This window comes from Giraffa tippelskirchi, chromosome 4 (genome assembly GCF_054371585.1).
Source record: "Giraffa tippelskirchi isolate mGirTip1 chromosome 4, T2T-mGirTip1v1.2.pri, whole genome shotgun sequence".
Lineage (NCBI taxonomy): Eukaryota > Metazoa > Chordata > Mammalia > Artiodactyla > Giraffidae > Giraffa > Giraffa tippelskirchi.
In genome coordinates this window covers 207,133,612-207,161,061 of record NC_137278.1, presented here as the reverse complement: position 1 = coordinate 207,161,061, position 27,450 = coordinate 207,133,612, and the positions used below count along the sequence as shown (strand labels likewise).

General features: G+C 41.4%; 1 protein-coding gene across 31 annotated transcripts in view; it reads left to right on the top strand.

Annotated features, from left to right (window-relative positions):
• EFCAB6 (EF-hand calcium binding domain 6) overlaps window positions 1-27,450 on the top strand; it is a 241,057-nt gene that overhangs the window by 79,115 nt on the left and 134,492 nt on the right. For 24 of the 31 annotated variants that reach the window (XR_014081614.1, XR_014081615.1, XR_014081611.1 and 21 more), the window contains 3 exons: window positions 5,200-5,324; window positions 12,062-12,210; window positions 25,387-25,494. Coding sequence is in view for 24 of the 31 variants with exons in the window: in XM_081587864.1 (XP_081443990.1) it covers window positions 5,200-5,324; window positions 12,062-12,210; window positions 25,387-25,494 (382 nt within the window). In the remaining 7 variants the exon portion in view is untranslated. The remainder of the gene's footprint in view (window positions 1-5,199; window positions 5,325-12,061; window positions 12,211-25,386; window positions 25,495-27,450) is intronic. The other 7 variants (XM_081587880.1, XM_081587877.1, XM_081587882.1 and 4 more) reach the window with 1 other exon arrangement.

Below are 27,450 nucleotides of genomic sequence, written 5' to 3'. Positions count from 1 at the left end.
GTATTGCAGGTGGATTCTTTACCAGCTGAGCCACCAGGGAAGCCCAAGAATACTGGAGTGGGTAGCCTGTCCCTTCTCCAGCAGATCTTCCTGACCCAAGAATCAAACTGGTTTCTCCTGCATTGAAGGCGGATTCTTTACCAGCTAGCTACCAGGGAATCATTCAGTTTCAAAACAAACTCTTTAAATGCCTATAAGAGAAAAACAAAGTGTCATGGCGTTCATGGGAGGAAGAAGGGTGTCTGATTAAGGGGGCACTTTTGCAGGACCGGGGTTCACAGGATGCGTGTGATGAACACCACGGGAGTGAGCACGCTGGGCTAAGGTCCCTTGGGGGTGACATGTTTGGCAGAAGCTCGGGGCTGTGCACACTTAGCTCAAGTTGGATAGGAGGTGGGATCTAGCCTGGTTATAGAGAGTGTTCATCACCAGTAGGTGACCTCACCTACAGAGCTTGTTCAGTGCCAGCCACCAGGCTGAACACACTCCTGTACTGGGGGGAGGCAGGCACTGACGTGGATGAGTAACAAGTTGAAATAAACAACCAAACCATTCCTACCACCCAGGAATAACCACTATCAGCATTATTCCTGGCATCTGTTCATACCTCAGTATGGAAAGGAGAGACAGCTTTCTGATCCTAGTAATATTATACATCTTTGAATAAGAAGTTTCTGTTCCACTTTTCAGATTCATTTCGATGATACAAACTATCCTTATGTTGAATGATTTTCCTCTTCTCTATTGAATAAATTCTCTTGAAGTGCTTTATTCTCTTTTCTTCCTCTGTATACATAAGGATCATCTTAGGTCTTTTAGCTACCTCTATAATTTGATTTTCACTAAAGACCTTGCTACTTGTTGCTATGTCTACTTTATTTATTTGATAATATTGTTTCCTTTGGCCTGGTACATTGTTTTCCTCTCTGTTTTATTATCTTGTTATTGAACTCTTGTTTTAATGAATTTGTGTTCTTATTAAAATGTTCTGTAAGTGATTCTGTACTTGAATTATGTTTTCTTCCAAGGTGGGATCCTTGATTTTTTGAATTATATTCCTCTCCTTTCTCTATCCACCAGCCCCTTCCCCTAACTTTTTTCCTGTAGAGTTTGTGTCAAAAGAAATTTGGATTGATTGAGCATATTATTCCATTATATTAATACATCTTCAGCTAATCCCAAATAATATTATACTAATTCACATGAAGGGCTTCCCTGGCGGCTCAGGGGGCAACACAGGAGACACAGGTTCGATCCTTGGGTGGGGAAGATACCCTGGAGGAGGAAATGGCAACCCATTCCAGTATTCTTATCTAAGAGATCCCATGGACAGAGAAGCCTGGCCGTCTACAGTCCATCGGACTGCAAAACTGTCGGACATGACTTAGTGGCTAAATAACAACAAAAAACAACTCACATGAGTTACAAGAACTTTAAGCAGGGGTTTCTGAATTCTTCTCTCCTATCCTTTGTTATATTGCTGTCAGACGTTGTACTTTACACGCACGATAGACACAGGCGAGCTGTGCAGCTAGGTCAAAAAAAAAGAAAAAGACTCCTCCAAAACTCAGGGTACATTTCTCAGCTTCTATTGTTCTGCTGAGATTTCCTGTCTGTTCATTAGTAGTATATTGTCCTTCATATTCTCAAACACTGTTGCTGCTGCTGCTAAGTCACTTCAGTCGTGTCCGACTCTGTGTGACCCCATAGACGGCAGCCACCAGGCTCCGCCATCCCTGGGATTCTCCAGGCAAGAATACTGGAGTGGGTTGCCATTTCGTTCTCCAATGCATGAAAGTGGAAAGTGAAAGTGAAGTCGCTCAGTCGTGTCCGACTCTTTGTGACTCCATGGACTGCAGCCTACCAGGCTCCTCCATCCATGGGATTTTCCAGGCAAGAGTACTGGAGTAGGTTGCCATTGCCTTCTCCGCAAACACTGTTACTTTAACATTTTTAAATACTTTAAATTTTTTATCTGCTAATTTCACCATCTAGGTCATTTCATGATTTGGTCTTTACTGATTTCCTTTTAAAAAATGTAGATCATAGTGTCTTATGGTTTTTTGTTTGTTTTTTTGTCTGTGTCTAGTAATTTTGGAAATTATCCTAGATATAGTAAATTTTGCCTTGTAGGGACTATGAATTCTATTATGTTCCTCCGAAGAACATAAGTTTTTGTTTTAGTAGCCAGTTTACCTTAGTAAACTTTGTCTTCCCTAAGGGGGTTAACGTGTGAAATCTTTGTTCTGCTGTTTTGGCCATCACTGGGCATCTTGTTTTCTGCTTTGCACATCTGTGGTTTCTGGTGTTAGCCAGAGATTTTGGCAGGTTTTATTCATAGGCTTTGGAGATCTTCTTCTATCCTTTTTTCCTTTATTTTTGTGCTTTCCCTCCTTACTTTCCAGTCACTGTGATAGTCCTGAATTTTCTTTTTTTGATTCCTAAAACCAGAAAGATCCTGGATTTATAGCCAAACTCTAGCCACTTAGCATAATGTTCCAGCCAAGGCCTGCCCTCAGGCAAAAGGCCAAGGAAACAAGAAACTCAATGAGTTATTTTTCCATTTCTCCAAGTGTTGGCTCCAGTTTATGTCATTTGCTTTCCAATGCCTTCAGAGAGTTTTTTGTATATATTTTGGCCAAAGTTTGTCATTGTTGTCTGCTGGGAGGGTTGCTTCAGTATGAGCCAGTCCACCATGACTGGAAGCAAAACTTTCTGGCTGCCCATATTAAGTTTCTTCTTGCTCCAGTTTATCGTAGTGTAAATTTTAGGGGGAAAAATCGGAAGGGGGCAGTATAAATGCATAGTTAAAATTTTTATGTTAAATTTATAGTTTTTATTTTATATATTTATAGTTATAGTTATAAAACTATTTTAAATTTATTTATTTTTTTGCTTTGCTAATTTTTACCCTTTTTCCTTTTGCTTATTTTATTAAGTATTGTAAGAAAGGCGTCTCCAGTTCATACATTTACAGTGACCCACTTCTGTACATAGAAAAATATTTATTTTCTATTAACTTTTCGTATTTCTGGATTTTCTGCTTTTGTTCTTAATAAGCCATCGTCACCTTGCTTATCAAAAACACCGTGCATTTGAGCACACGAGGAAAGGACACTGGGGTGTGAGTTCCTTTTGCTGCACCTACGACATACATAGCTGCCCACTTAAGTTGTTTTGCGTTTCTTCTCTACTCCATTTCAAATCAGCCAGAATCCTTCACAGGAAATTTTGGGACAATCAGGAGGGGGCAGGAATTATTAAGCTGCACAGAAGAGGGAAAGCTGGTCCGACCGCGATGAGAGAGGAGCCACTGAGCGTGGCGCAACTGAATTTGTCCGCCACCTTTTGTGGCAGCTAGAGCTGCTCAGCCCACTTCCTGTATACTGTCCTGTGTGTAGAAAAGTCACCCCCAATGGGTTGCTGCAAATGGATGAACTTCCTGCTGTGTGAGCCCCCTTAGAGTAGCAGCAGCGCCCCCAGGGCAGAGAGAGCACAGGAAGAGGCATCGGAGAGCAGGGGGGGTGTGAGGGGGTGTGGGGGTGTGGGGGTGTGGGGGGGTGTGGGTGGGGGGGTGGGGAGACCCACCTCCCTCCCCGGAGTGAGACCGGCCTGGCTCCCCACCCCTCAGTGAGTGAGGCCCTTGCGGCTTCCATGTTCCGAGAGCGCACGTTTCAAGCACTCGGCGTCCGGAACCACAGAACTCCAGACTGCGTTCTAAAGGACTGGCTTTGTATTTTACCGTGTGGCCGCAGGGATCCACTAGAGGAGACTTCCTTTTTTTTCTTTTCCTTTTCGTCTCTTTTTTCCATTTCTTTCTTTTTGTGTGTGTGTGAGGTACAAAATGGAATTCCAGATGACTAGCAGTTTGTTAACTGCAGCTGAGTAGTTATAAGCGTGCTTAATTTGAGTGGAGCTTATTTGCAGACATTTTAGGAAATAAATCTGGGAAACCATTTGTGATTCTCTGCAGTCGACTTTGAGAAAGAAAACGGCTATATCTTAGATTTATTTTATTCTCTTTTATTATAAAAGTAATACATGCTTGTCGCAAAAAGGCCAGAAAGCACAAAAACACAAAATCCCACTTCCCTATAATCCTGCCGCTGGATTCTTTTGGTGTATTATCCTCCCAGGTTTTATTTCTGATGCAGAGACGGATGGATAGATGAAACAGAAAAATACACAAAATAACTGTTAAAGTGAAAATGAAAGTATGATAAATTGTCTTTTCTTTCAATCATGAAACAGTTTCAAGATTTTTTGCATTCATGGTTTAGACAGGCCCTTTGTTTTTAACATCTGTGAACCATAATTTATAAAACCAATCTTCTATTAGTGGGTATTTAAGTTGTTCCATTTGCCCCCTGCTTATAAACAGTACAGAACATATCCTTGCACATATGCCTCTGTCCTATTTTTCCTCTAGTATAAGGTTCTAGAAGGGAATTTGAGAATATTCAAGTACCAGGTTTTCTGCATACAAGCCAGAACTGGTTTCTTTGTCATTTGCCTTAATCCCTGCCTATTTGACAAGTAGGAAAAAATTAGCTGGTGTTAATTAGACCTTTTAAATTACGAATGAGTTTGAGCAGTTTTTCATACCTTGCTTGGCTTTTTAAAAGTCCTTTTTTAAAATGTCAATTACCTGTTTAAACCTTAGTCTGTTGTGTGATTGGGGGTTTATATTTAGCTTACTGATTCATGAGAGTTACTCATATATTGTGGAAATTCACTTGTATTTCTCACGTGTATTAACAACAGTTTTTCCCAGTCATTTTTCTTTTACTATCACCTGTGTGTTTTTTAACCAAATCAAAATTAAATATTTATGTTGTCAGGACTCTCCGTTATTCACATGATTTCTGGCTCTGATGCACGCTCTGGAAAGGACTTCTCACACAGTGATTATGTATTACATAATCTTAATCTTGATTTTCTTCTACTACTTTTATGATTTTGTTAGTCTACTTAGTGTACATTTGCTCTGTCTAGATTTACCCTAGATGAGATAGCAATTTGATTAAATTTATTTTTTTCTAAAATGTCTAATAATTCTAATAGCACTCATTATAATGTTTATGTTTTGGTTTATTTGAGTTTAATCTTTATCATGCAGGTGATGATGAAAAAGAAGTACTTAATACTTGAATGTATGTTTGACAGTCTTCATAAACTGAAGTTCTTTCGTTTTAATAGAGGTCCCGTGGGAGAATCAACGAGTCAAAAGTTCCAAAAGAGAGGAACCCCCCAGTTCCGCTATATCTGATGATATCTGGAAAAGCTACTCCTTGGATGAAATTGAGACGGCCTTTTGCCTGGAGGTAAGATTGTTTTCCTAGTGCCAGGGTTATCTAAACCGTGAACCGAGAAAGTAAACAGCTCTGGAAAACCACCAGCCTAGACGTTGGTTCTAAACTATGTTTCGAACCCACCTCCATTTCCCAGAACACTGAGACCTCCTCCAACAAAAATACATGGATAATAATGACCACAATGAGAGATTGATTCTCAAGCACCTCCTTGGTGCCACTCACGCTTTAAATCTAATAAGAATATTTAGACCTATATACAGATATGATACAACTTTGTTGAGTAAAATGAAGGAGAGCCTGCATAGATAAAGAGGTCTTTTCTAGTTCTTGGACTGGAAGATTTAGCATTAACACATGGTCTCCCTACATCTGGGTGTGTATATTTATATATGTACATACATATACATATATATTTTTTGTTGTTCTGAAAAGTTACAGTAGAGGGCTTATGCCATCACTTATATAATGTTTTATAAAGGTATAATAATTAAGACAATACGGCAGTGGTACAGCAGTGAACATTCAAATTGAATTAAAACAATAGTTGGTTAATGGACTGATCTTGTTATATGAATTTAGCATACAATGTGCAGCATTCCAGTAGAGTGTGATGGGGACAGGGGATGAGAATATTCAGTAATTATTATTGAGATAATTCCCTAGACAGCCACCTGGGGAAAAGAGCTTGCAACCTTCCACCCTCCACACCATAATAAATTCTGTATGCACCAACTATTTAAGTTTAAAAATAAAAAATGTGAGTGGAAATTTTTAATCTTGAAATTTAGACTTTTAAGCATGAAATAAAGTCCCAAAATCATTAAAGACAAAGACTGATAAATTTGTCTTCAAATGAAAAAGCACTTGTACAGCAAAACTTTGCATAAACAAACGATAAACTTGGCAAACCATGTGGCACATAACTGACAGATAAATAATAACTATTCCTAACATATGTAGAACTTTTTATAAATTATTAATATAATATTTTCAGCAGAAAATTGTCAATGAGAAAAAATTAACAAAAGCCAATATAGATTAAGGGCATTGGAGGAAGGGGCACATGAATATTCCATTGGTAGATTAGTAAAAACTTGTTTTCCTTGGTTGTTGTTAATGAATTTATTGTTTTCATGAAAACAAGGCCATTCTGAAACACATGACCGTTACAAAAAGATGTAAGCAATTCTGAAAAGTATAAAGTATAAAGTAATAAATTAAATCCACCACCCAGAAATAATCAAAGGCAACATTTGGTGAACATAATTCTAGGCCTGTCTTTATATATTAATAGAAGGATGGCTGCATCAGTGGGTGGGTGGGTGGATACACAGAGAGAAATAATTTTATAAGAAGAGAATCATGCTCCTCTTTACAAATAAGGCATATTTAATTTAAATTTCTTTGAGTTTACCAGAAGTGAAAAAAAATCATCATCAACCTCATAATTAGCCCTCCTATGGGGCTGCCTTTTCATACCGCTCATGGGGTTTTCTCCAGAATACTGGAGTGGTTTGCCGTTCCCTCCTCTAGTGGACCATGTTTTGTCAGAACTCTCGTCTGTGACCCATCCATCTTGAGTGGTCCTGCATGGCATGGCTCATAGCTTTATTGAGTTAGGCAAGCCTCTTCGCTGCAACAAGGCTGTGATCCACTCCAGTGGCAGAAAATGAAGAGGGACTAAAGAGCCTCTTGATGAGGGTGAAAGAGGAGAGGGAAAAAGCTGGCTTAAAGCTCAGCATTCAAAAAACTAAGATCATGGCATCCAGTCCCATCACTTGATGGCAAGAAGAAGGGGGAAAAGTGGAAACAGTGACAGATTTTCTTTTGGGGAGCTCCAAAATCACTGTGGACAGTGGCTGCAGCCATGAAATTAAAAGATGCTTGCTCCTTGAAAGGAAAGCTATGACAAAGCTCGACGGGATTTTAAAAAGTGGAGACATCACTTTGCCAACAAAAGGTCCGTCCAGTCAAAGCTGTGATTTTCCCAGTGGTCATGTACGGATGTGAGAGGTGGACCATAAAGAAGGCTGAGCTCTGAAGAATGGATGCTTTCGAACTGTGATGCTGGAGAAGACCCTTAGAGTCCCCTGGACGGCGAGGAGACCAAAAGGAAATCAGCCCTGACTGTTCTTCGGAAGGGCTGACGTGGAAGCTGACGCTCCGATACTTGGGCTGTCTGATGGGAAGAGCCGACTCCTTGGAAAAGACCCTGATGCTGGGACAGCTCGAAGGCAGGAGGAGAAGGGGCGACAGAGGGTGAGATGGTTGGGTAGCATCACTGACGCTATGGACATGAGTTTGAGCACGCTCCGAAAGATGGTGATGGACAGGGAAATGGCACGCTGTGGCCCACGGGGTCGCAAAGAGTCGACACGACTTAGCTACTGAGCAGCAACAACAAAAGACGGGGCTGCCTCTGTGCCAGGTGGCATTAAAAGCACCCCTCAGGTCTCCAAGCCTCACGGCGACTCTAGAAGCTAGGCACCGCTATCTCCTGGTTTCAAGCTGAGGAGACTGAAGCTTGAGCTTTAACCACCTGCCCAGGTTACTCTGCCAGAGTCTGGGGCCCGCTCTGTACCCCGGGTCCTCTTCATGATACTGTCCTCAAGGGAAGCCAGAGATATTGCTGGACTTTGGCTATTTCTCTACCACAAGAGATATTAGGTCCCAAGAGGGACTTTGAGACAAGAAAAAAGGCTAAGAAAGCCATGAAGAGTTGGAGGAATGACGGTGTTTTGAAGGATGTCTCAATTACAGACGGTAAGGGCTGGCTCTGCTGTGAAACTCCTCGAGACTGGCACTTCCTGTGTTTCTTCCACCCTCCCTCCCGTCTCACAATTTTTTGCTGTTTGTGTTTTGTTCTTAGAGTTTATAATATTTACATTCTGTCCTATTACCATAATTCCCCAGTTGTTTTACCTTCATTTTATATTTACATGAATTCAATACGTATTGCTCTACACCAGCGCTCCCCTTGCTCATCCCTCTGAGTACTTTATTTTGATTTATTCTTGGCTTGGCTGGGTTTCAGTGTCAAGTAATTCCCTGAAGAAAGGCTCATGGGTGTTTTATTCCCTCTGTTTTTTTTTCATACTATCTCCCTTTTTTTTTTTTTTATTAGAACAACAACTTGGCTGGATATAATTCTTCCACCATTCTTTCTTTTACTCAAAATGTTGTTTTTCTACAATGTCTTCTGGCACTGGGTGTTCTTGAGAAGAACCCTGAGGTCAATGGATTTTTTTTTTTTCTTTCTTGTAGATAATTTTTTTTTCTACCACGACACCTAAATTATTTTTTCTTGATCCTTGAAATTAAAAAGCAAAACTAAGTTGTCTTGGCCTGGAGCATTTTGTTGGTTTCCTGGAACACAGTATCTTCTTTTGATATATAGACTCAGTTCTTCATTCCAGGAAGAATTTCCCCGTGTCATGTCACGGATGCCTCCTCCCTCCGTCCTCCCTCCCCCACCCTGTCTTCCTTGCATGTTCTTTTCTTTCCTTCAGTGGTCTCCCCACTTACCCTTACATTGGGCCATCTTTGTCTGTGCTTGATGATAATCATCCTCTCTTAGTATGCCATCATCTTTATTTTTCCTCTGCTTTCATTGAGATTCTGTCAAGCCATTCCTGCTCTTTTTGGCTTGCGAGGTCTTAGTTCCCCAACCAGGGGCTGAGCCCAGGGCCCTGGCAGTGAAAGTGCTGAGCCCTAACCACTGGACCGCCAGGGCCGGTGGTGCCATCCCTTTACCATTAATTTTAATTTCAGCCTTGTCTTTTATTCTTGCTATTCCTAATTTGTTATTAGTTCCTTAGTAACATTTTTGTTTTCTATTTTTTTTCATTGTTTTATCATCTTCAAGCTTTTCTTGTAATGAATTTGTATTCTTACTTAGCTCTTTTTTATCGTATGAAAGCTTTGCTGGTGATATATGTATACATTTTGCTAATGTGTTTTCTTACAGATTGGGTTGTCTTCTGCTTGATGTTTGTTTGTTTCTTTTCTGTAGAGTGTTTGCACAGTTGCAAAACCATTTATTTTCATCCCATTTGTGCTTAGCTTGAGATCCACTCGTATTATGGATGTAGTCGTATTTTCGTTTTCATTGTTGCGCGGTTTACCATTAGCTATACAGACACAAATCATACGCTGTCCTGCGCGTGGACATTTGGGTTGCTTCCGGTTTTGTGCTAGTCCAAATGATGCCGCTGTTAAGTGGCTGCCTACATGTCTTCCGGTGTGTATATGCAAAGGTTTCTGGTGTGTATATGCAGAGGGAGTTATACCCAGGCATTCCTTGCTAGGTTGTAGGGAACACATTCTCATCTTTCATTGGCAGTATCCAATTCAGAATACCAATTTACACTCACATTGAGAGCTTATGAGAATTCCTGTTGTCCCATGTACTCACCAATACTTGAAGTCATTAGTTTTTTTACATTTTTATAAGTCTGATGATATTTAAATGGCATTTCAGCAATAATTTAATTTTATTTCTCTTTTTACTGATGTGTCAAATAGCTTTTTACACTTTACAACCTGTCTTCAGAACATTTTTGGTAAAACTATATCCATTTTTAACAAATATTTATTGAGTGCCTGCGTGCATGTGCGCCTGCTAAGTCTCTTTAGTCACGTCTGACTCTTTGCAACCCATTGGATTGCAGCCCACCAGGCTCCTCTGTCCATGGGATTCTCCAGGTAAGAATGCCAGTGTAGGTTGCCATGCCTGCCTCCAGGGGATCTTCCCAACCCAGGGGTCAAACCGGCGTCTCTTCCATCCCCTGCATTGACAGGCAGATTCTTTACTGCTAGCGCCACCTGGGAAGCTCCTGTTCAGTACCTACCACCTGCCAAATTGTGATTCATCTTAGGTCATTATTAGTGAACAAAACAGACACAACCTTGGCTTTCATGGAGATTGCATGACCATATATCAGGGAGAGAGATGTTAAGCAAATACACATTTACAAATATCATTTTCCTAGGGTGGTGTGACTAAAAAGGACGAGTGTCCTGAGAGAGAGTAATGAAGCATCTCATTTCAATTGGGGATCAGGAAAACATTTATAAAAAACACTTGTAAAAAACCAAAATAAGCGTACCTTTTGTTTGTCTGTCAATACTGTGATGGTTGCCTTGTGTTGTTTCAAAGTGTAGTGCAGATACACACTAGTTCTTATGGGAGAAGTTTCATGACATGTTGTTAAATGAAAAAAAAAAATTTGTTAAAACTGAAAGTGTGGTATGGTCCCATTGTTGTAAAACTGTAATATACTCTTACGTGATCATGTTGGAGTTTTTGGAATACCATACGAAAACCTGTGGGTTGTGAGACTTCTGAGTATCTTTATGGCCTTGTTTATACTTTGCTGAATTGCTTGCATTTTTTCTTTTGTTTCATTATGAACAGTCACGATGAAAATTCCAAAAAAAGTTCCATGTGTGGCAAAGACATGACTTCTGTTTCACTCCTAGGCTTTTTTCCCCTAAGTGCTCTTGATTTTGTCAAGACACTTTCCTGGGAAAAAACCATATTGGAAACTAAATGTCATTAAGATATCAAAATCGGATTTCATTAATCCAATAAATATACCGAGACCAGACTCTACGTCTGGCTTTGGCTTCTCTCCACAAGTCTTCTCCAGGCAGCCCCCGCTCCCCGAGAAAGAGATGGGTACATTTAGCCACACTTTGGGTTAATTTTATGCAGCTTTCTAAGGAGCTTAGGCCCTGGGAGTCTCTAGATTCTTTTAAAGATTTCCCCCTTAGATTTCCGATATTCCTGTGCACCCTGAGGATGTCTTAATGAATGTGCTTCTTCTTCATTTAGTGGATAGAGACCCTTGTATGTATGTTTCCATGTTCCAGCATCTTTTTTAAAAAAAATTTTTTTGTTTGGCCACACCACATGGCATGTGGAATCTTCATTCCCTGACCAGGGATTGAGAAATATAGCTTTTAAAAACATCACCTTCTACACCAAGTTGGTGGTTCTTTTGTTTATCTTCTTATCACAGTTAACAGAAGAAAGTGAATTCAGACAAAGTGGAGAGGGTTGGAAATATTGAAGAATATTGTTATTACTCAATAATAAACAGCAGGAAAACCTTTGGATATAAAACCAATCTTCACAGCATTTTTATGAGTCATATAAAAACCAGTGGTTAACCTACTTTACTGCATTTTAGAAGTCCCATAAGCAAAGCTCATTCACCCTGATTCTTTGTAATTCCCCATGAAAAAAAAAATGGATAATTAAAAAAATGTCCAATGTGTACAATGTTTATGAAATTCTTATATTAACGATTTCCCTTACAGTAAAAGCAACTTCTATTTTTAATAAGATGCTACCAGCTTTTTGTTTGATTGACCTGACTTAATCAGGAGGAGCCTAGCATGGGCTCACAGTAAGGATGGCTTGCAAGTATATTAAGAAAGATGTATCAAACTGGCAGATCCACCAAGTATTTTTAGCTCTGAAATTTGAGTTAGAGCTATTATATGTGCTGTTTTTCCCCGAGAAACTTGTCTGCCTTGTCAGTTGAGTAGCTGTGGCTGGGGATACTGTCTTGTAGTAAGCTCATCAATTAAACATTTGAAGTTCAGTACATGCCATAGTAACCTTTTTGATCAGTTTTGGAAAGGAAAATGTGAAGAGGTTTTGGTGAAAATAAAGTGGTTGAATGGCTCTGCGCCACTGATTTCTGTGAATGCCGCACTCTAATTTTAATTCACCGCAGCTTTCCAAGTGCTATGAAAAGGTTGAAAAGGCCCTGAGTGCAGGGGACCCCTGCAAAAGTGGATATGTATCTTTGAATTACCTAAAGATTGTCCTCGACACCTTTGTATACCGATTACCAAGAAGAATTTTCATCCAGTTAATGAAAAGGTAAGAGTCCCATTGTTTCCTTGACATTTCCCCCCCCCAGATGTCAGTCGTGAGAATAAGGAACAGCTTCATTTATTTTTTATTAATGTTTTAGACTTTTTTGCCACTGAAAATTTCAAACACTTGTAAAAGTAAAGAGAATAATGCAGTGAACCCACGAATGCGCCCACCACCCATCTCAAACATTCCACTCCTGGCCAATTATTTCATCCCTACCCCAGCCCACCTCTCCTCTACTGCAGATATTTTTGAAGCAAATACCAGACATCATATTTCATTGAAAAGATCTCACTATGTCTCTCAATAAGAACTCTTGTAAGAAACATGGTGCAAATACTGTTTCATACTTAATAGAATTATCAATAATACTAATAAACATCCAGTCGGGATTCAAATTTAACTGATTGTCTCCCATTTTCTTTTCTCTCTGATTTAATCTGTACATTGCAATTGACTGACCGGCTGCAATTCGTTTTTAATCTATAGGGACCCTCTCCATTTGTTGATTTTTTTCCTCCTTAAGATGCATTCATAGAAAAGGTCTGGATTGTTTGCTGTGTGGAGTTTCTTAGAATCTGAACCTGACTGATTGCAACCCACAGCGGCATGTAACCTGCTCCCCTGTTTCCCCACCCCGTCCCCCTCCCCCCGCCCCTGAGTCGGTAGATACACAGATCCAGGTTCAATCTGGGGGCAAGAATGCTTCACAGGTGGCAGCAAGCATGCGTGCACTGCTTATCTTTCTTCTTGTGATGTCAGCAGCTGTGTTGATCATCCCTGTACCCATCAAATCACTGGGGATTGTGATGTGGTGACAACACTCTGTGTCTCTCATTTCTCCTTTTCTCACCTAGGGTGCTCCCGTAATGAGAGCTTCCCCTCTCCCACCGTTTGGTAACTATGAGACACAATGTAAGAGGGGCAGGAGCTCCTTGGCTCTTTCCCTTCGCTTACCGCTTTTCAAAATAATGAATTGTGTTCCCAGCATCCTCTAGAAGTGAGCAATGAGTGATTCTTCTTTAAAAAAAATGTGATTATGAACTCATGAGTGTTGACATATTTGGTGCATTTCAATTTATTACAGTTATTATTCTCCTCGATACTCAGCTTGCCCTGTCTTGGCCAGGGGAGCCTTTTCGTGTTGGCTCCCGAGTCCTGCTGGGTGACCCTAGTAAGTCCTTGGATAGCACTTCTTGGCGTCACGGAACACCCCAGGTCCTTCCGGGACATCCCTTGCCCACACCTGGAGTCAGCCGTTTCTCCCAGGACCCCTGTTTCCTTTCAGTTGGAAGTGGTACATATAGAGTGAACTCTGGGTGAGGAATACTGTCTTTGGCTTATCCAGCTTTCTGTCCAGGTAGCTAGAAATCCTTTTCTCTGGGGACGTAGAGTTGAGGCTGACGGAAGCTTGTTCTGTGAAACTCTGAATCGTTGGAGGACACCTCAGGGTTACCTGGAAAGGAGAGGTATGAGAGAAGGAAGAGACAGCGGTACCGATCTTGACCGCAGCACCTCCTTCCCTTCTCAGCACCCTGTGTGTACCGTCACTCACGTTCTTTGGGTCCCTTTTAGTTTTGCGTACATTTTTTGTTTAATCAGTCAGTCACCACGCGATTCCTGAGCATGTGCTATCTACCAGGTTCTGTGGTCAACACTAGGAACTTGCTGGGGACTAAGAAAGCCGTGATCCCTGCCCTCGAAGAGCTTTACCTGCTGGCGGGGAGACTGACGTCAACAAACATAAACGGAATGAAATAAAACGTGCAGTGTGATGAAAGCTGTAGGGCTGCCCTCATAGCTCAGTTGGTCAAAAATCTGCCAGCAATGCAGGAGACCCCGGTTCGATTCCTGGGTCGGGAAGATCCCCTGGAGAAGGCATAGGCTACCCACTCCAGTGTTCTTGGGCTTCCCTGGTGGCTCAGCTGGTAAAGAATCTGCCTGCAATGCAGGAAACCTGGGTTCAATCCCTGGGTTAGGAAGATCCCCTGGAGAAGGGAAAGGATCCCCACTCCAGTATTCTGCATGGAGAACCATGGGGTCGCAAAGAGTCAGACACGACTGAGCGAGGTATATGAAGGCCGTGGAGAGGTTAGCAAAGACATAACGGAGAATAACAGGAACTCAGACCATCCTAGGGTGGCCTGGAGGGGCGTCTCTGAACGAGTGAGGTCCCTCCTGGGCGGGGCCAAGGCCCTGTTAGGGGGCTGCCCCAGGAGCCTGTTCTGGGGACTCGCAGAAGCCAGTGCCTGGAGCCGAGTTGACAAGACAGCAAGAGGGCAGAGAGGTGTGGCGGAAGCAGGCAGGGCTGGCTGGGACTGGGGGTTGTGGTAAGCGAGGGGGTCACAGACAGGCTTTGTGGGGGGATTCCACCAGAGACCCCATCTTCAGACACACGGCTTTCTCCTTGGCCAGCACCTTCTTTCCTCAGAATGTATTTCTGAAAGTCAGATTCACCCGCAGAGTGTGAATGCTTTTCCAAATTTTTATAAGAATTGCCAAGACTTGTTTTCTTGGAAGATAGCAGCGACTTACATTGCTGTCAAAGCGATGTGAGGGTTCTGGTTTCATATTCTTTTCAGTGTTGAATATTAACATTGTATTAAAATATTGATGACCTAAAAGGTATAAAATGGTAGCCCCCTTATTGCTTTAATTTGTGTCTCTTGGAGGGATTGTTGAGGTTGGACGTTCCATGAGCCCAGAATTCTCTTCAGCTCCTAACTGGTTAATGGCCCCACAGATGGTTTTTCAAGTCATTTCCATCACCTTTTCAATAATTTTTTAAAATTATTTCATTGTTCACAGAGAACCGTTTTCTGTCGTGGATGCTGCGGCTGTTTTTCCCAGTTTGCTGTTTCCCTTTCATTATGATTCCTCATTGTTTAGAAGTTTACATTTTAACATAATCAAGTGCCTTAATCTTTGTCCTTTGCAATGTCTTCTCTTGCTTCTATCAGTTATCATTCTTATCCAGGCTTGATAAAAACTCTTCTCTACCCTGCTTGTTTTTCCGTTTCTTTGAAAACAAAAGGCTTCAATCCCTCCTGAAATAAGGTGGGTATCCCAACTAAAACAGTTTTTTCCAAACAGATGATTTATTTACCGCCACCTTTTATGTAATCCTTTTCCTCCCGTTGTTTCTAATGTCCACTCGGTGCCATTAACTCTATCCATGATTTGGTTGGTGTGTGTTTCTGTGTTCTGTCCCGCCAGGCTATAGGTTTCTCCTGCACCAGGACACTTCTGTCCAAGGTCCTGCCGACAGTTGGCCATCGGACTGCCCTCATGTTTTCTGTTGAATCTTGGGAGAGCACCCTGAGGTCCCTGCACTGTCTCAGTTCTTTGTTTCTCATCTGCTTCTTGAGTGTACGCAGTGATGCTGAAGGACGTACCCCGATGACGTCACCTGCTAAGCTAAGAAGGGAGAATCTGCCGTTCTGCCGTGAAAGCAGTGGCCTCCAGAGAGTGAATGAGAGAAGGGACTAGTGTCCCCGGCAGATGGCACTGGGGTGGCCCCTGCGGGGGGCGCTGACCTCTGCTTTCCTGTGCCCTCCTCTCAGGCCCCCGAGAAGGTGGTTCCGTTGGGACACCTGGTGTTGCTGGAAGGACGTCTTTAATTCCTCTCAATGTTTGTCTTCAGAGCATCACAAGAAGCCATGCGTCGGCTTCTAAATTCAGGCTTAGTATTTTTGTTAACGTACCAGGATATGCCCACGATTGTACTGGGCAAATTCTGTATGACTTTTGTGTTTAAACAATGATTTAGGGGTTCATTAAGAAACCTGTACATGACTCTTGACAGCTCTACTCATAATCACCCCAAACTGGAACCAACCCAAGGTACCTCAGCTGGTGACTGGATCAGCGAGCTGGTTTACATCCACGTGATAGACTGTCTCTCAGCAACAAGAAGGAAAGAACTGTTGATACCTTCAACGTGGATGACTCTCAGAGACTTTGTGCTGAGTGAAAGAACCCAGTCTCGGAGGTTCCTGCTGTAGGATTCTAGTTATCCGACGGTGGGCGAGAGGAGACCAGGGGTTTCCAGGATGAGGGGCGGGCGAGGGCCTGACTCCAGAGGGCCAGAAGGAAGGAGGCTGTGAAGGATGAGGCAGTCCTGGCTTCTGTGTGGGGCAATGGTTACGTGATTCTACACGTGCGATAAATTCATGTAAATGTGCACACGCAAACCCATTAAACTGCACTTTAAATTGAGAGATGAAGTTTTAAAACTCATCCCTTTTTTAAGGCAAACAATACAGAAAAGAATAAAGGAGGAAGTAAAATAAAATCTAAACTCTCATGCCCTACAAAGTGATTTCAGAAATTATTCTCCTATCACATTTAAGAATGGAAAGAAAAAAATAGGCATTTTTTTGAGTTTATTTTTAAAAAATACTCCAGATCTAGGACCTAAATTAAAAACTCTTAACAGCTTGGTAATGAGACATAAAATCTTGATCCAAATAATATGTTAGGGATGTTAAAAGCTATTTTCCGTATATATTTTTTGATGTAACGGTAGGGCTGTAATTGAACTGATATCTTGACCTTTATTACTAACATGCTGTGCTTTTCATTGTCACCTAGCCTTTTATATAAAATAGATCTATTAGAAACAAAACCAGTGTTTAAATATGAAGAATGAGGTTTGCGGGAGAGTTGAGAGGATGGAATAAATGCTGTGACTTGCGCGTTCACCAGAGCCTGGGCTTCATTCACCCATCATGTGAGCAGGTCCCCACTCAGAAGCATTTCCCGGTGAGAAATTTCCCATCCATGCTGGGAACATTAGTAGCCTGGCAGAACTATGCAAACAAAAAACAAGCCATTTAGCCCAAATTATATGAAGTATAGAAGCAATACCCTGGGATATATTTTCAGTTATTGCCCAAACCTTTTTTAACCCACACGTCTAGGACTTCTTCTATTTGTTTGACATTCTAGAAAAGGCAAAACAGTGGGAATGGAGGAGAGATGGTAATTGCCAGGACTGAGGTGAGGGACGGTGTGACTCACGGCTGGCAACACAAGGAGATTTTGGCGTGAGGGAGCTGTTCTCTCTTTGATTGTGGGCTTTTTAGCCTGGAAGTACACTGGGCAGGGTCCAGGCAGAAAGCAGACGGCCTATGAGTTTACCGAAGGAACTTTTACCCTGAAGAAGGCAGGACCAAATGTGCAATCAGCAGATGGGAAAGCATTTCTCTCCTAGGTCTGAAGGGGCAAGAGAGGAAGGAGTTAGTGAGAGGAGCAAGAAGGGAGGCTGGAGGAGGGAGCCGCCCAGGAGCAGATAAGGCCTTCAGCAGGAGTGTGGCCAGAGCCACGCTCAGCCCAGCAGGGAGGGGCTGAGGGGTAACCAGCCTGCTCTCTCCTCTTGCCATCCAGTCTCCTGCTGCCACCTCCCACTGGCCAGCCCATCTGAAAGCCAGTTGGAGCAGGTCACCAGGATGCTGTGCAGAGTGGAGGAGGGCAGAGAGTGGATCTGGACGGACATGTCCGGCGCTGACCATTCTCAGCCTCGGCAACCTTGGAGGGATGAAAGCCCTGGTCCTTTGTAGAAATGAAAGCCTTGTGTCCCCAGACAGGAGCTGCTCAAAGTCCCCACACGAAATCTACGATGTTAGCTCTATGAAATATCCATAGCTGTGTATGAGATGCCAGGGGCTATGTGGATTTGCATGTGTGAATGCCATCATCACCTGATTACATTTGCAATAATCTGGTCAGTTTCTAATACCCAAGTATTAGTAGCTTTTGCATGGGTGGCCAGGTGCTTTCAATGGGAAGGTTATAGATCTCAATCCTTTTTTACACCCCTCATCTCTACCTTTGCCAGTGGCACGAGTGTCTACACTTACCCCAGAGTAGTGGTATTACTTTTTGTTCACTCTCTTATGAAGGGTGGGGTCTTCTCCTTGGCCCTTGCTACCATTACAGCCCTTATTCCATGGATTGCAGAACCAATGTGAGGATTCTGCAGTGACTGAGACTACTTACTCCAATTATATATTCTGAACCTGGAGGAGTAACTACGGGATAAGTTGATGATCTTACTGGACCATATACTTGTCAGTATGTTTCTGGACTCTGTTCTCTTCCAGAAGATGTAAGAATACATCTTAAAACAATACCACACTGTTGTCTTGATTACTGTAGCTAAATACTTAAGTCTTGAAATTAGGTTGTGTAAGTCCTCTACACTTGTTCTTTTCTTTCAAAATTGTTTAACTATTCTAGGTTCTTTGCTTTCCTATATATTCATTCAGCTTGTCAATATGTTTTTTTAAAAAAGAAAGAAAGCAAGTTTGCTAAGATTTTGTGAGTATATTTGGGAGATTTGCCACTTTGTGAGTACATTGGGAAGGTTTTTCCACTTTAATAATGTTCAGTTTTCCATTCCATGAGCATGGTACATCTTTCTGTTTATTTAGGTCTTTAATTTCCCTAGGCAAGGTTCTGTTGTTTACAATGCTCAGATATTGCACATATTATGTTGTATTTATTCCTAAGTATTCTTATTTTTTGATGCTAATGTAAATGGATTTAAAAATTTTTCATTTTCTCACTATTCATAGCTAATACTAACAAATACAATTGATTTTTTTATTATTGACTTACAATACTGTTACCTTACTAAATTCACTGATTAATTTGTTCTAATACTTTTATCGTGGATTCCTTAGTGTTTTCTAAATAGGCAATCATTGTGCCTCTAAGTAAAGGCAAGCTTGCATCTTCCTTTGCAATCTGTATGCCTTTTTTTTTTCTTGCCGTATATTTCTAGGTAGGACATTAAGTACAACAATAAGGACATTAAGTACAATGCTGAGCAAAAGTGGTGGGATTAGACACCCTTGCCTTGTTCCTGATGTTAGGTAGAAACCATCCCATCTTAAACTGTAGTGATTTAGCCATGGGTTTCTTGTAGATGCCCTTGATTTGGTTAAGGGATTTCCTTTCTATTCCTATTTTGCTGAATTTTTAAAACTGTGTATGTTGACTTTTGTCAAATGTTTTCCTGCATCTATTCTGATGATCATGTACTTCTCCATTATTCCATTAATACTGTGAATTACATGGATTGATTTTCAGATGCTAAGCCAATTTTGCATCCTGGGATTAAACCTCACTTGGCTGAGACAGATTATCCCGTTTATATATTGTTTGATTTTATTTGCTAAAATTTGTTAAGGTTTTTTGGGTATCTTTTCTTCATGAGTGATAATTTGTCTTTTCTTATAAATTTATTTTGAGGGGGTAACACTGGCCTGGAAAATGTGTTGGGATCTGTCTCCTTCTCTGTTTTCTGACTGGCATTAATACTGCTACTGCTGTTGCTGCTATCACCATTGCTACTGCTACTGCCACCACTGTTACTGCTGCTACTATTACTACTATTTCCCTTAAGTGTTTGATAGAGCTCATCTGAGAAGCCATTTAGGCTTAAAGTTTTCTTTAGGGGAATGTTTAACTTACAAATTCAATTTACAAAATTAATATAGAACAAGTTTTCTGTTTCTTCTTGGGTCATTTTTGGTAATTTGTATTTTTCAATGAATTTCATTTCATCTTAGTTATTTCTGATGCTCTTTGTATTCCTTTCTGAGGAGCCAAGGTCTCCATCTGCTATCATTTTTGTTCAGCCTGAAGAACCTCCTTTGTTGAGGAGTATGTATACTGGTTCCAAATTGGGAAAGGAGTACATCAAGGCTGTATATTGTCACCCTGCTTATTTAACTTATATGCAGAGTACATCATGCGAAATACCAGGTTGGATGAAGCACAAGCTGGAATCAAGATTGCTGGGAGAAATATCAATAACCTGAGATATGAAGATGACACCACCCTTATGGCAGAAATTGAAGAAGAACTAAAGAGCCTCTTGATGAAAGTGAAAGAGGAGAGTGAAAAAGTTGGCTTAAAACTCAACATTCAGAAAACAAAGACTATGGCATCTGGTCCCATCACTTCATGGCAAATAGATGGAGAAACAATAGAAACACTGAGAGATTTTATTTTTAAGGGCTCCAAAATCACTGCAGGTGGTAACTGCAGCCATGAAATTAAAAGACGCTTGCTCCTTGGAAGGAAAGTTATGACCAACCTACTCAGCATATTAAAAAGCAGAGACATTACTTTACCAACAAAGGTCTGTCCAGTCAAAGCTATGGTTTTTCCAGTAGTCATGTATGGATGTGAGAGTTGGACTATAAAGAAAGCTGAGCACTGAGGAACTGATGCTTTTGAACTGTGGTGTTGGAGAAGACTCTTGAGAGTCCCTTGGACTGCAAGGAGATCCAACCAGTCTATCCTAAAGGAAATCAGTCCTGAATATTCATTGGAAAGACTGATGCTGAAGCTGAAACTCCAATACTCTGGCCACCTGATGCGAAGAACTGACTCATTGGAAAAGACCCTGATGCTGGGAAAGATTGAGGGTAGGAGGAGAAGGAGATGACAGAGGATGAGTTGGTTGGGTGGCATCACTGACACGATGGACATGAATTTGAGTAGGCCCTGGGAGTTGATGATGGACAGGGAAGCCTGGCGTGCTGCAGTCCATGGGGTCTCATAAGAGTTGGACACGACTGAGTGACTGAACTATGTGTAGTAAAGATGGATTCCCTTAGGTTTCTTTTATTTAGAGAGGTCTTTATTTCTCCTGCAGTTTTGAATGATATTTTCTCAGACTGAAAACTCTTGTGTAATCGTTCTTTCAGCACTTTATTGTTACGTCCCAGTCCTTTTGGGCTCCACTGTTTTGAATGAGACGTCATCTGTTAAACTGTTGTCCTCTTGTGTGTTATGACCTTCTTGTTGCACTGACTTTCAGCTTTGTAACTGTGACATGCCTTGGCGTGGCCTTTTTCATGCTCCTGCTGATTAGTGTTTGTTGAGCATCTTAAATCTGTAAATGTATATCTTAATCAAATTTGGGGGAAATTTTGGCTCTTATGTCCTCAAGATTTTTTTTTTCTGCCCTACTCTCTCTTCTCCTTCTGTGACTGCAATTACATGTATGTAAGACTGTCTCATGTCTTTGAAGCTCCATTCATTTTATAAATATATGTGTATTCTGTGTTTGTTATATTTGGTGGTTTTGGTTGATTTGTGTTTAAGTTCACTCCTTCTCCCTTCTGTCCTCTCCATTATTTTGTTAATTCCGTCAAGTGAGTTTTTAAACATTTCAGGTAGTATTTTCATCATTCTAAAATTTTTGCCTAATTCTTTTTATTATATCCACTTCTTTGTGAGATTTCCTATCTTTTGACTCCTTTTAGGCATGTTTTCATTTATTTCATTGATGATGCTTATAATCATTGCTTTAAAAATTCTTGTCTGCTAACACCAACATTTGGGTTATTTGGGATTCCTCTCAATTGACTTTATTTTTCTCCTTACTAATGTTTCATTTTCCCGGTTTTTCATATTCCTGCAATTTTGCATTCTATCTTAGAAAGTTTGAATGTTAAATCATGGAAACTCTAACTTCTGTTATAATCATTTTTCAGTGAGTGTTGTTTCTTTTGTTTTGGTAGGCACTTACCTTAATTGAACTCAAGCTGCATATTCTGTTTCTTGGGTGGCAGTTCTAACTTAATTCAGAACTTTTGTGTTAAACTACGCTCTTTGAGTAGGTCCTGATCAAGTGAGATTCAGGGACTAGTCAGAAATGTGGTGGACAGAATTTGGGGATCCCTATCTGGCTCCTTCTTTCCCAGGATTTCTTTTTGTCTCTGGGTTTATAGTTTACCTGGGTTTAGTCTTCTAGTTTCCTAGGCTATAAAGGCCACTTTTTTTGGTACTGGTGCCTTTGCTACCCCTCATGTTACAGTACCCTGGCCTGGGTTAGATGCTCTGAAAATATTCTTACACCTGCTCTCCTTTCAGCATGTATTTCCCACCAGAGTTTGCGTACTTCTGTTAACTTTTTAGTGCCTTTTGCGTGACATGCTTAGTTTCTCAGTTGTGTCCGACTCTTTGCAAGCTCATGGACTCCAGGCTCCTCTGTCCATGGGATTCTCCAAGCAAGGATACTGGAGCGGGTAGTCATTCCTTTCTCCAGGAACTGAACTCTGGTCTCCTGCATTGCAGGCGGTGCTTTACCAGCTGAGCCACCAGGGAGGCCCCGTAGTGCTTTTAGGTAGCTGCTTTTGATATTACACTCAGGGTTTGTTGTGATTATCTCTAAGAGGATTGGTCCAGAAGGGTCTTACTCCACCATTACTGGAAGAAGTCGTTTATTAATATTTTCATATTAATTTGTAAAGCACTTTATGTTTTAAGAATATTAACAATTTGTTATGAATCATTACGAAAGATAACTTTGTAAGTCTGTTGTTTGGTTCAAACTTTTAATATTTCTGATATACAGAAATTTATTATTTTGATGTAATTAAATAAGTAAATTTGTGATTTCTTCTCTAAAGTTTTGCTTAAAAATCCATTGTCATTCAAATACCAGATAAATATACACCTAGATTTTTAGATTTTTTTTCTTTGCTTCAATGCTCCTAATTTTTAACTTTTTAATCTCTTTTGAGTTTATTTTGCTATATGGTATAGAGTGATATTTTTCCCAAAGAGCAAGGTAGTTTCCTAAACATAATATATGCAGCTGGTCATATTTTTAATAGTAGTCACAATGTTTCCAATATAGAAAATTAATTTTTAACTTGCTGAAATTTAAGGTGAAAATATATAGCATTAACAAACTATATCAAAATAGCGATTGAAGTCTGGAAAAGAAAGTTTGAGTAGGAAAGATGAAACTTTGTTTTGTATGTTAATAGCAATGCATTAAACCACTGTCACAGTCTGCTTATTGTACACCTAATGAAATCACTTAGTCAATCAGTCGCTCTCTTTCTCATGACCACATACGTGGTGCTAATAGCAGAAGTAATAACCAATCAAGCATTAGCCGGTATAATTGTAATCATATTCGAAGTGCTATACAAGTGTTAGCTGCTGCTGATACTAATACTTAGGTGGCGGTAAATGCAATAAAGGACAGAGACGTGGTGCTGCAGGGCAAACAGCCCTGCTTAGGGGAGTAAGGGGAGGCTTCCTAGAGAGAGTGATGATTAAGTTGAGGCTTGCAAGAGGAGTAGAGTTAACTGCCTAAAGTGTGGGAGATAGTGAGGGGGAATGTGGCAGTTGGCAAAGGCAGCAGCGAGTTTAAGGAATCTGCGGCAAGAAAGAGCACAAGCGTTTTGAGGAATCTAAGGTCCAGCATGGCCGGAGCTGAGAGCAAGGGGCACATGGTACCGGATGAGGTCGGGGGTGTGAATAGGATCAAGCTGTGCAGGCTGTGCTTCCTGGAGGACTGTAATTTTTGTCCTAAGAGCAATGAGGAGTCATGGAAAGATTTTAAGCAAAAGAGTAACCTGATCACATTTGCATTTCAAAAAGAGCAGGCTGATTAAAGTGTGAAAATATTTCAGTGGAAGGCAACAGTAGGTACAAGGAGACCAATGAGATTATCGCAAAAACTCAAGTGAGAAAAGATGGTAGCTTGGCGCCATACGTGGATGTATGAACGGATGGACAGTTGGGTGGATGGGTGCAAATGTAAACCTCAGTTGAGATGGCAGTACTACAGTCTTGTGTGTGTGTGTGCGCTAAGTCACTCAGTCGTGTCCAACTGTGCAACCCTATGGGCTGCAGGCCTGTCAGGCTCTTCCCTCCAAGGGATCTCCAGGAGAGAATACTGGAGTGGGTTGCTGTGCCCTCCTCCAGGGGATCTTCCCAACTCAGGGACTGAACCTTCATCTCTGATGTCTATCTGCGTTGGCAGGCAGGCTCTTTACCAATAGTGCCACCTGGGAAGCCCACTACTGCCTTAAGTCTTAAGGCAACTTAATTTTGTTTCCCACTGTCCCTTTAAATTTCCTCAGTTGGATGACTTTGATTTTTCTGGTTTGTATCAAATCACACAAAGAGCCCTAGCTTACTAGTTGCAATAGTTAGTCGCAGATCATGGTCAAAGCTGTAGACCTGATTTAAATGTGAATGATGCTCCCAGCCCAGTCAGGGCCTGCTGGGGGCACGAATGGCCTCTTCCCCTCTCCCCACTTTGCACGTCTGGTCCTTCCCCATATTGCAAACTTGGTTTCTGACTCCTGCAGGGCGGGAGTGCCCAGAGGAAGGAGAGAAAAAAAGGGGAGCAGGAATGTTCGTACTGGATTGGCTCTGCTGTGAGCTGGAAACTGCATTCTCTGGGCTTACCAAGTGTCTGTCTGCAGGCGTTTCCTTTCAGGAGAGCCTTTGCTTGATCTCTGGGTTTCACACTTGGCTCTCACGTCTGCAGTTCTTTGATGAAGGCAAATGCATCTCCATTCAACTGAACACTTACTTATTCCCTCCTCGGCCCCTGGGAACCTGAAAATAGAGAAGGAAGGCCTCCCTTTACTAAGGTCCATTCATTCTTCCAAGTGGCCTTCTTGGGCAGGACCTAGATGACCCTGTGTATTTGTGTGTGCACTCTCCCGCGCGTGGCCCACGTCAGATTCACAGGAGATCCCTGACGACTCTGAGAGTAAGCAGCAGCCTTGCCAACACCCACTCTGCCCGCCACCATTTTTGGTCGAGGCTGAGCAGCTCGTCTCCCGTCGACATGATTTCTGTTCTCTGATCCACGGGCACAGGACCCTCGATGGCAGGAGCACCCAAGTAGAACACTTCTTCCCACAAGGCTTGAGATGTGGCTACACATTGTCCATCCTGCTTAATGCTGGGCTTGGGGCTCTCTCAGGAATATCTAAAGATTTTCACCCCAGATTTCCTCTCTTATTCCTCTATTTTCTGGACCTAGAACATGAACATCTTGGGGCTTTTATTCTGTCTACCACTCCAGTCGAGCTCTTCAAATAATGAATTTGAAAGAATGACTTCAGAAGCATTAGAATTTTAATCAAATCCCTTTGTTTTTCCCTTCAATGTATGCTACTGTGAACAGAATATAGGGACTTGGAGATATACAGTCAGTTTGTTTTTTTCTTGCTTTAAAACAATCAATTTGCGGTATTATTTTACTAAATTATTTTGTTTACCTTATATACAAAATTTCATATAAATTCACCGCTACCATTTTAGTTCAATAGTAAGCACCTAATCCATGCAGTGTTATAGAAAAAATTGTTTGAAATACTATCTTTGTTTTTTCTAATCCAGATTTGGACTTAAAACCACCGCTAAAGTCAATTGGAAGCAATTTTTAACATCATTTTATGAACCTCAATATGAAGCTGGCAATAAAGCTCCCTTGACAAAAAGAAATAGGTATGTAAAAGAAAAAAAAACAAAAAACTAAAGTTTGGTTACACATATCATAATATGCAAAAGGTTAGAGAATATTTGAATTACTTTTTCTTCATTTATTGAATGACAAATTAGTCTTCATTGAATAATTACAGACTTTTACATAATAATGTATAGCTTATAAATTATTTTCCATATATTTTTATTATTTATACCTTAAACTGTAAGGCAGGTATAACAATTATTCCAACTTCTAGATGACAAAATAAGACATTAAGGGAGTCTTCACTAGATCATAGACTTAATGAGTCATGGAGGCAGAATCGGAGCCTAAATGTCCTCAGTGCAGACACCCACCCTGTCAAGATCAGTCTCTGAGCACTAAGTATCTTCTTGTAGAACTGGGTATAAACATGTAATTCTTAAATGTTATATGGAAAAGAACAATGTATGCTAACTTGTTTTCCAGCCACACTGTGCATGGTATATATACTGTGGATTATTTGCCTTGAGTGCAATTATTTTCATTTTCATTCTAATGTCTGTTATAACTTGAGATTTACATTATCACATAAATTGTGGTGGGGGCCCTGAAACATAAAAAAGTACTTAATAATATGACATTTTAGCATTTAGGCTTTCACTCTAAGAACTGTTTTGTTTATGTTGATGTGTACCCTACATTGATCTCCCTAAATGAATCTTAAAGAAAGAAGACAACAGCCTTTATAACCTCAGCACATTCATTGAAAGCACTGCGCTCTCCTGTAAAGTGAAATATACCGCAGAGTTAATTCCCATTTCACTAGGCCCAATCCCTGTCTCAGGGTTTATGGATATTTAATGAACTGCCCTGCTCACCAGCCTTCCAGGTGTTCAGAGCCCCTCGCCCTGCCCTCCCCCCACCATACAAGCAGTTCTATGAGTTCGTTTCTTAAGTGAAGTTACTTCTATTTCTTCATAGTTTTCTTGTCCCACAGTGCCTTGTTCAGGACTGTACAAATTTTATTTACTTTAAAAGAGTAGTTCTCAACTGGGGACCATCTTGGCCCCCCAGGAGACATTTCGCAACGTCATGGGACATGTTTGGTTGTCCCAGTTGGGGCAAGGGTCCTACCACTCTCCATTGGATGCAGCCCGGAGATGCTGCTATACATCCCTCAGTGCACAGCATGGGACCTCCACCCCTTCTCCCCTCCTACCCTCGCAACAAAGAACCGTCCGGCCCCAGCGTCAATGGTACTGTGGGAGATAAAACTGGTCCAAACATACTCGTTGATGCCAGTGTTTTTGGTCTTCAGAAAAGCCAGGTTCCAAGTCATGTGAAGAACTCAGACCTAGCATTTCTGCTACTTCCTATGCTCCGTAAAAGTGGGGGCAGGGGTGTGTGTGTGTTTATATGTTCTCGCACAACTGGAAAAAACTAAGACGGCCGTACAGATGCAGCAGTGAACTCTGCTAAACCATCTGACAGATGTTCAGAGCCAGTCTGATTCACCGTCATTCTTTATTTTGTGGGACACGTCAAATCGTCTAATTGAAAGGGAGGCTGGCGAGTGTATATTGCCAGGAGGTTCTTCGGCCTCCGTTGTGATCAGAATCCCCGGTGAAGTTGGCTCTGATCTCTCCGGTGGATGATCACGGGCCTCCAAGTGTATATGCAGGCTGCTGGCCCTGATCTCGGGATGAAAGCAAGAGGCAAGTAAGGGAGACGGGTCTGATAATAGAGGTGGTCATGGTGGTTATGGCCAGTGTCAACGGTGAGGGACAGCTTGTGAAGGTTGACGTCCTCACTGTTTCAACACTGGAAACGTGTGTCCTCGGTGATGTGGGCGAGTGGGCTACAACACGCTGCCTCCACAGGGAGCTGCTGGTCTCGGCAGTGATAGCAACAGTAATCCGTTTGCTCTCAACCGTGATCGCAGCGTCTTTCCTGGTCTTTTTTTGAGACCAAAGGCCCGAACTGGCCAGACGGCT